This window comes from Littorina saxatilis, linkage group LG15 (assembly GCF_037325665.1).
Source record: "Littorina saxatilis isolate snail1 linkage group LG15, US_GU_Lsax_2.0, whole genome shotgun sequence".
Lineage (NCBI taxonomy): Eukaryota > Metazoa > Mollusca > Gastropoda > Littorinimorpha > Littorinidae > Littorina > Littorina saxatilis.
Genome location: NC_090259.1, coordinates 32,937,238 through 32,947,017, shown reverse-complemented (window position 1 = coordinate 32,947,017; position 9,780 = coordinate 32,937,238). Strand labels below are relative to the sequence as shown.

Genomic DNA, 9,780 nt, shown 5'->3' with positions numbered 1-9,780 from the left:
CTTGGATACATCACAGTCGTATTCTTAGACAAGTCATAGCATCAGTGGTCAGTGATTTTTGTCTGTTGCGTCTCTTGTTCGTCTCCTTTAAAAGGCTTCTTGGTCCAAGTTCTTGTAAATCTTCTTCTTCTTCTTCGTTCATGGGCTTAGACTCACACGTTTACTCATGTTTTTAGCACGAAAGGATTTTTACGTGTATGACCGTTTTTACCCCGCCATTCAGGCAGCATACGCCGATTTCGGGGTAGGCGTGCTGGGTATTATCGTGTTTCTATAACCCACCAAACTCTGACATGGATTACAGGATCTTTTCCATGTGCACTTGGTCTTGTGCTTGCGTGTACACACGAAGGGGAGTCACTAGCAGGTCTGCACATAAGTTGACCTTTGATAACGTCATATCCGGTTTTTTGTAAAAGTTGAGGCGGCACTGTCACACCCTCATTTTTCAATTAAATTGATTGAAATTTTGGCAAAGCAATCTTCGACGAAGGCCAGGGTTTGGTATGGCATTTCAGCTTGGTGGCTTAAAAACTAATGAGTGAGTTTGGTCATTAAAAATTAAAAACTTGTAATTAAAAATATTTTTTTATTAAACGATCCAAAAACAAATTCATCTTATTCTTCGTCATTTTCTGATTCCAAAAACATATACATATGTTATATTTGGATTAAAAACAAGCTCTGAAAATTAAAAATATAAAAATTATGATCAAAATTAAATTTTCGAAATCGATTTAAAAACTATTTCATCTTATTCCTTGTCGGTTCCTGATTCCAAAAACATATAGATATGATATGTTTGGATTAAAAACACGCTCAGAAAGTTAAAACGAAGAGAGGTATGTAAAGCGTGCTATGAAGCACAGCGCAACCGCTGCCGCGCCAAACAGGCTCGTCACTTTCACTGCCTTTTGCACTAGCGGCGGACTACGTTCAGTTTCATTCTGTGAGTTCCACAGCTTGACTAAATGTAGTAATTTCGCCTTACGCGACTTGTTTTTATTACTTTGACAAATTATACTTGTACAGAAAGGTAGCCAACAATAAAGGGGCACCCTTTCTGTCGCCCCTTTTCAATATATCTGACAATCTAAACTTGTCAATAAAGGACACCTACAAGTTAGGGACACCTCTCATCATCACAGGGTCTAAGCCCGTCGGATAAATTGTCTGTAGCCGAAGAACATTAAGCTGAGAATGACCGCAGCAAAGAAGTGCCTCAGCCGGTGCAGGAAGCCAGGTCCGTGGGAAAGGTTGTCGCAGACCTTGGGATCGTCGATGACTCCATTGCGACAATTCTCGTGGATGATGGTGTTCACCTGGCCCGCCGAGGGCAGGGCAAAAAACATGACGAGCAGGGTGACGAGGCCTACCACTGCTGACGTCACCACGTCCTGCTGCATGGGGTCCAGTGACTGCCACGCTTGCCTTATGTGGTCCTGGGGTCCTGGAGCCTGTTTGGCGGCGCTGCAAACGACAAGTTTCAAGTTGTATTGACTGTCACGCTGTCACTGCCACGTTGTCATTATGAGCTCCAGGGCTGAGGTGTACGAACCGAAAGTGGGTGGAACCCAAACGGGAGAGAACAAACCGCGGGGTTTAATTCGTTGAAATCACAACACATCTCAATTTCAACCAATCCAACACTGCGGCTGGCCCCCGTTTGGGTGGTAGCTGACATGTCTCGTGCCCCTCAGCACTGGAGCCTGTCTGGCGGCGCTACAAACTATAGGTTTCGTTTTTATATTTAGTCAAGTTTTGACTAAATATTTTAACATCGAGGGGGAATCGAAACGAGGGTCGTGGTGTATGTGCGTGCGTGTGTGCGTGCGTGCGTGTGTGTGTGTGTGTGTGTGTGTGTGTAGAGCGATTCAGACTAAACTACTGGACCGATCTTTATGAAATTTGACATGAGAGTTCCTGGGTATGAAATCCCCGAACGTTTTTTTCATTTTTTTGATAAATTTCTTTGATGACGTCATATCCGGCTTTTCGTGAAAGTTGAGGCCTCATTTTTCAACCAAATTGGTTCAAATTTTGGTCAAGTAATCTTCGACAAAGCCCGGGGTTCGGTATTGCATTTCAGCTTGGTGGCTTAAAAATTAATTAATGACTTTGGTCATTAAAAATCGGAAAATTGTAAAAAAAAATAAAAATGTATAAAACGATCCAAATTTACGTTTATCTTATTCTCCATCATTTGCTGATTCCAAAAACATATAAATATGTTATATTCGGATTAAAAACAAGCTCTGAAAATTAAATATATAAAAATTATTATCAAAATTAAAGTGTCCAAATCAATTTAAAAACACTTTCATCTTATTCCTTGTCGGTTCCTGATTCCAAAAACATATAGATATGATATGTTTGGATTAAAAACACGCTCAGAAAGTTAAAACAAAGAGAGGTACAGAAAAGCGTGCTATCCTTCTTAGCGCAACTACTACCCCGCTCTTCTTGTCAATTTTACTGCCTTTGCCATGAGCGGTGGCCTGACGATGCTACGAGTAAAATGGCATTGCGTTCAGTTTCATTCTGTGAGTTCGACAGCTACTTGACTAAATATTGTATTATCGCCTTACGCGACTTGTTATATTTAGTCAAGGGGGAATCGAAACGAGGGTCGTGGTGTATGTGCGTGCGTGCGTGTGTGTGTGTGTGTGTGTAGAGCGATTCAGACTAAACTACTGGACCGATCTTTATGAAATTTGACATGAGAGTTCCTGGGTATGAAATCCCCATACGTTTTTTTCATTTTTTTGATAAATGTCTTTGATGACGTCATATCCGGCTTTTCGTGAAAGTTGAGGCGGCACTGTCACGCCCTCATTTTTCAACCAAATTGGTTGAAATTTTGGTCAAGTAATCTTCGACGAAGCCCGGGGTTCGGTATTGCATTTCAGCTTGGTGGCTTAAAAATTAATTAATGACTTTGGTCATTAAAAATCGGAAAATTGTAAAAAAAAATAAAAATGTATAAAACGATCCAAATTTACGTTTATCTTATTCTCCATCATTTGCTGATTCCAAAAACATATAAATATGTTATATTCGGATTAAAAACAAGCTCTGAAAATTAAATATATAAAAATTATTATCAAAATTAAATTGTCCAAATCAATTTAAAAACACTTTCATCTTATTCCTTGTCGGTTCCTGATTCCAAAAACATATAGATATGATATGTTTGGATTAAAAACACGCTCAGAAAGTTAAACCAAAGAGAGGTACAGAAAAGCGTGCTATCCTTCTTAGCGCAACTACTACCCCGCTCTTCTTGTCAATTTCACTGCCTTTGCCATGAGCGGTGGACTGACGATGCTACGAGTATACGGTCTTGCTGAAAAATGGCAGCTACTTGACTAAATATTGTATTTTCGCCTTACGCGACTTGTTTAAGATTCAACTGAAACAGCACAGATCCAACAAGTCGCGTAAGGCGAAAATACAATATTTAGTCAAGTAGCTGCCATTTTTCAGCAAGACCGTATACTCGTAGCATCGTCAGTCCACCGCTCATGGCAAAGGCAGTGAAATTGACAAGAAGAGCGGGGTAGCAGTTGCGCTAAGAAGGATAGCACGCTTTTCTGTACCTCTCTTTGTTTTAACTTTCTGAGCGTGTTTTTAATCCAAACATATCATATCTATATGTTTTTGGAATCAGGAACCGACAAGGAATAAGATGAAAGTGTTTTTAAATTGATTTGGACAATTTAATTTTGATAATAATTTTTATATATTTAATTTTCAGAGCTTGTTTTTAATCCGAATATAACATATTTATATGTTTTTGGAATCAGCAAATGATGGAGAATAAGATAAACGTAAATTTGGATCGTTTTATAAATGTTTATTTTTTTTTACAATTTTCAGATTTTTAATGACCAAAGTCATTAATTAATTTTTAAGCCACCAAGCTGAAATGCAATACCGAACCCCGGGCTTCGTCGAAGATTACTTGACCAAAATTTCAACCAATTTGGTTGAAAAATGAGGGCGTGACAGTGCCGCCTCAACTTTCACGAAAAGCCGGATATGACGTCATCAAAGACATTAATCAAAAAAATGAAAAAAACGTATGGGGATTTCATACCCAGGAACTCTCATGTCAAATTTCATAAAGATCGGTCCAGTAGTTTAGTCTGAATCGCTCTACACACACACACAGACACACACACACACACACACACACATACACCACGACCCTCGTCTCGATTCCCCCCTCTACGTTAAATTATTTAGTCAAAACTTGACTAAATATAAAAAAGAATCGTTGCCTCGCTTGTGTCTTCCGAGCGAGTGTCTGTACAATTTGTCAGATAATTTATTTTCAGTATTAGAAGTGTGTGTCTGTCCACTTAAAAGACCGCTGAGTCAAAGATCAGTGAATCAGTTTTGTTGTTGTTGATAAATTAGGGCTTAAACGTTCCAATAAGATACCTTTGTTGTTTTTCAAACACAAAATTAAACTCATCCCCTGATGTATTAACGTACGTTGTTGTTGTATTTCTCAGAGGGGATTTAGTTCAATATAATGTGTGTTATGTAAGCTTAATGTGCTTTGTTTTATTTAGTGATATGTATGCTCTTTGTATATTTGAGTTTATGTTTTATCATGTAAAGCGTACGAGGACCCACGCTATAGAAAAGCTATGTATGATTATAATACGTAGTATAACCTATCTACACAGTCGTCACCCTTTCTTCTTCATAATAATATTAGATTTCAAATTTATGACAGCTACATCTTCCCGCAGTGGGGCACTGCGGTTATGAAATTAAAGGCCCCTCCTGTTTTTGGAACCGCAGGAGCTTTCTAGTTTGCTGTTAGGTAGATTTTTGGTTCCTCTTTCCTGTCATGCTCTCTTTTTCTTCATGAATTCTTTTCTTTTTTCTGCCTTCTTGCTCATTCACCTGTATTTTTTCCAAAAATCTCTTCTCTTGCCGCTTGTCTCGCGATTCATGTATAGTTTAATCTGTTAGTGTTCTGATGTAAGTCCAGCAGTAGATAGGTTAAGCCTATTTTAACATACTGGAAACTGGTAATCTTCCAGTAGGTATTAATTTAGTTTTACTAAAGCCTGCTGGGACACAAGTAATGGGTTAGTGCATTTGTAAACAGGAATCGCTTGACAAGTGGCCCCCTTCATCCCCCCCTTCCTCGTCCTGATATGGCTCTGCGTAGTCGGCTGGACGTTAAGCAACAAATAAACAAACAAACAAACAAACAAACAGCTACATCTAAATTAGCTGTACAATCGTTGAGCCTATCAGATTAGAACTACATTTCAGTTACGCAAAGGTTGCGTTTGTTCATCTTCTGTCCCAGTAATAAAGAAGGAAGTTGGATAAAGGTAACATGCTCACAAACATAGTGTCAGTAGTTGGAGGGTTTTTCTCAACTTTCTTCATCCTCTGTTTTACATACAGATGAGCATCTGCAGTTTGATTTTTCCCTTGATTATTTCCCTTGGACTGGACTGCGCATGCCTCTGATTTTCTGTGGGTATTGCGCGATTGATGTCCCATTGTCAGTGAAATGTCGGGTTTTTTTTCTCCACATTTAAAAAAAAAAGTTGTGCAGTCGGCGGACTAAAGATAAGGTCAATCGGGTTACCCAAATCCGAAACATATATTTGAACAAACTGCATTGACTATCTGACAAGCTTTAAAAGCTTGCTTTAGTTTCAACAAAGCAGTCATGATCTACTTTACGTCTTCTTCATCTTCTTCTCAGTTTTCGTTCGTCAGATGGAAACTCCCGTCTCCTCGATTAAGGTAGCAATGTGCCGCAGGTCCCTCAGACTGCCGTAGAGCTTTTAAGCCATAGGGCCGGGGTCTGGTTAGGTCCTTTTTACTAAGCGCCTCGTAGAGCTTTTAAGGCATAGGGGTGGGCTCAGGCCAGGTCCTTTTTACTAAGCGCCTCGTAGAGCTTTTAAGCTATAGGGCCGGGGTCTGTCCAGGTCCTTTTTACCGAGCGCTTCGTAGAGCTTCTAAGCTATAGGGCCGGGGTCTGGCCAGGTCCTTTTTACTGAGCGCTTCGTAGAGCTTCTAAGCTATAGGGCCGGGGTCTGGCCAGGTCCTTTTTACTGAGCGCTTCGTAGAGCTTCTAAGCTATAGGGCCGGGGTCTGTCCAGGTCCTTTTTACTGAGCGCTTCGTAGAGCTTCTAAGCTATAGGGCCGGGGTCTGGCCAGGTCCTTTTTACTGAGCGCTTCGTAGAGCTTCTAAGCTATAGGGCCGGGGTCTGGCCAGGTCCTTTGTACTGAGCGCTTCGTAGAGCTTCTAAGCTATAGGGCCGGGGTCTGGCCAGGTCCTTTTTACTGAGCGCTTCGTAGAGCTTCTAAGCTATAGGGCTGGGGTCTGGCCAGGTCCTTTTTACTGAGCGCTTCGTAGAGCTTCTAAGCTATAGGGCCGGGGTCTGGCTAGGTCCTTTTTACTGAGCGCTTCGTAGAGCTTCTAAGCTATAGGGCCGGGGTCTGGCCAGGTCCTTTTTACTGGGCGCTTCGTAGAGCTTCTAAGCTATAGGGCCGGGGTCTGGCCAGGTCCTTTTTACTGAGCGCTTCGTAGAGCTTCTAAGCTATAGGGCCGGGGTCTGGCCAGGTCCTTTTTACTGAGCGCCTCATAGAGCTTTTAAAGCCATAGGGATGGGGTCAGGCCAGGTCCTTTTTACTGAGCGTCTCATAGAGCTTTTAAGCTATAGGGATGGGGTCTGGCCAGTTCCTTTTTACTGAGTGCCTCATAGAGCTTTTAAGTTATATGGATAGGGTCTGGCCAGTTCCTTTTTACTGAGTGCCTCATAGAGCTTTTAAGTTATATGGATAGGGTCTGGCATGGTCCTTTTTACTGAGCGCCTCATAGAGCTTTTAAGCTCTAGGGATGGGGTCTGGCCAGGTCCTCTATCTAAGTGCCTCGTTGAGCGAGCAGGACATCAGCAGATGTGCTGTTGTCTGGTTATCAGTCTCTCGGGGGCTCAGTCTGGCCGATGCGGATGTTTTGCTGTACAGGTGATGTTTCAGGCGGTTAAGTCCTGTCATGAGCTAGGCCTACTTGATGAAAAACATATTCCTTCCCCTTATCTCACTGCCTTTGGTTCCAAATGTGACATCAAGATTGTTACACTGTATCAATAATAAGAACACCTGACGGGATATCTGAATCACTCCTTGAACTGTGTAAATACTTGTGCGTATTAATTAGTACAGTACTCACTTTTCAGCATTCTCGGCCTCCTCCCGTGTTCCCTCAGAGCCTGGGAGCACCTCACCTTCCTTGATCACTTTTCTGGCCTTGTCACACACCTGGATAACATTGTATTGCATCAATATGAGTACATATAGTTACAAACAGTGGCAACACTATTTAGTATTTAGATCCCCCAAAACGTAAAGACAAAACACACACCAAGATGCTAACATTTAAAGAACAAAAACCTAAAGATGACTGAAAGTCTGTTAGAATTGTTTTTTCTATATACGCTCTTCTCCATTAAGAAACAAAAGTGAAAATGAAAACATACGTTCCTTTTATTGTTGTTTCATTGTAGATCTAAAGAACACCACAAAGGCAAGAAGGATGATGAAATCGGAACGGAAACAGTTGACAACAGACGCGAGAAGGGTATAACAGAGGCTAGAACATACTATACGTACGTATTAGGGCAAGGCAACAAACTGAGGTGAGAACACAGTTCAAGAAGATAAAAACAAAGATGTAAGACAGAAGACCATGTATAGATCGTTACATGTATGAAAGATACAATCAGAATATAGGAATTTGGAAAGTGACACCACCACCACAAACTACAACAACAACAACAACAACAACAACAACAAGATAGGCGTTGACCCCATTATAGCGCAACCCACCTGCTGCAAGAAGCGCACAATGGGAAGGTCAAGGTCAGGTCTCAACCTCTCTGTCCTTTCGCAATCAGGGTCAAGGTCGTCACAGTAGTTACTGCAGACCAGGAGACGCGGTAGGATGAGTCCTAGCTCCTTCATGAAGCTATCCTTCTTCTCCTTGAAGGTCACGCTTTGCACGTCAACCTTGTCCATCTTGGTCAGCACGCCGTACAGCGGCACGGCTACACACACACACACACACACACACACACACACACACACACACACACACACACACACACACACACACACACACACACACACACACACATGATACTGAATGTGACACTATCTAGTGGACTAGACAAAGCAAAGCAAAAGGTTTCTGTCTGGAGTTGCGTAGTCAGGTCGAATTTTAATTTTGTCGAAATAAACTGCATGGTAATAAACCCGTTATTTTTAATATGCTGACTGTCAGCAAATGATAACAGACATGTCTCAAAAACGATATCAGCATTCGGCTTAAGGCTCATGCTTGATATCTTTTTTCTCGACATGTCTGTTATCATTTGCTAACAGGCAGCATATCAGAAATAACTAATAATAATGACTGGCGGCCAATGATATCAGACATGTCTCTATATCAAAAATGTCTTTTAAATAATATAATGACTGGACATCAGACATGTCTCTATATCAAAAATGTCTTTTAAATAATATAATGACTGGAGGTATATGATATCAGACATGTCTCTATATTAAAAATGTCTTTTAAATGATATAATGACTGGATAATGATGATGGAACTTTATTTTTCAAGGATAGAGGTTTAAGGTGACGCCTTTTCTTACAACCGGTCCTTACTTGTCTACTTGTGTGGAGGTCTATATCAGACATGTCTCTATATCAAAATGTCTTTTAAATGATATAATGATATCAGACATGTCTCTATATCAAAAATGTCTTTTAAATGATAGAATGACTGGAGGTATATGATATCAGACATGTCTCTACATCAAAAATGTCTTTTAAATGATATAATGACTGGAGGCAAATGATATCAGACATGTCTCCATATCAACAATGTCTTTTAAATGATATAATGACTGGAGGCAAATCGGATATCAGACTGGTCTCCAACACCAACCTCTCCTCTCCGTCCGGTGGAAGGCTGGCTGGGCGGCGCGATACACGCAGCTCATCAGACGGGTGGGCAAGTTGTCGGCAGCCGACGCCACGAAAATGATTCGATCCACCCGCATGTCTGGGTAGCTCTGGCTGTACTTCTTGCGGATGTTCACCTGCGTCCACTTCTTACACTCCTCGTACGCCTGCATGATGGGTTCGTCTTCCTGCAGTGGACAATAAGTTTGGTTTTTCTGTTTGTTTTTGATTTGCCTAACACATCCTTGTGGAACGTTTAATCATAATAATCATAATAATAATAATGATGCATAGTATTTATGAAGCGTGTGTATCCAGGGTTAAAGCCTGCTGAAAGCGCTGTACAATCATTGGGGGAAAATCAATAACACAACATTATTTACAGTGCAATCACACTACTATCAATGAATAACACATTGCACTATAATGCATTATCACAAACACACGCACACATACAAGATACATATATATGTGTACACTATTATAAGGTACATCATATAAGAAATAAACATCAACATTTCAAGAAGAATTATTTGCTTTAAACAATATTTTATTCAAATAAGTCATAATACATTAGTAATAGGAATGAAAAAAGCAGGGATACGAACTCAAGCAAAAGCTTATATTACGTGACCCGAACATATTTCAGATTACAAGGATAGTATGCTTCAGCAATGCTTAGAGCTGCAATGCTGTGACCCCTGCACTGCCCCTTCAAGACATGATCGTCTAAGATCTTCAAAGATTGCTTGAGGTCTTAAAAGGGGG

The 9,780-nt window shown here is 40.8% G+C and overlaps 1 protein-coding gene across 1 annotated transcript in view; it reads right to left on the bottom strand.

The window, feature by feature from the left end:
• Positions 1-669: 669 nt before the first annotated feature.
• LOC138949091 (uncharacterized) overlaps positions 670-9,780 on the bottom strand; it is a 23,392-nt gene continuing 14,281 nt past the window's right edge. The window contains exons 5-8 of the mRNA XM_070320828.1: positions 8,996-9,200; positions 7,873-8,090; positions 7,217-7,305; positions 670-1,470 (exon numbers count right to left, since the gene is read on the bottom strand). Coding sequence (XP_070176929.1) covers positions 1,152-1,470; positions 7,217-7,305; positions 7,873-8,090; positions 8,996-9,200 — 831 coding nt within the window. The 3' untranslated portion in view covers positions 670-1,151. The remainder of the gene's footprint in view (positions 1,471-7,216; positions 7,306-7,872; positions 8,091-8,995; positions 9,201-9,780) is intronic.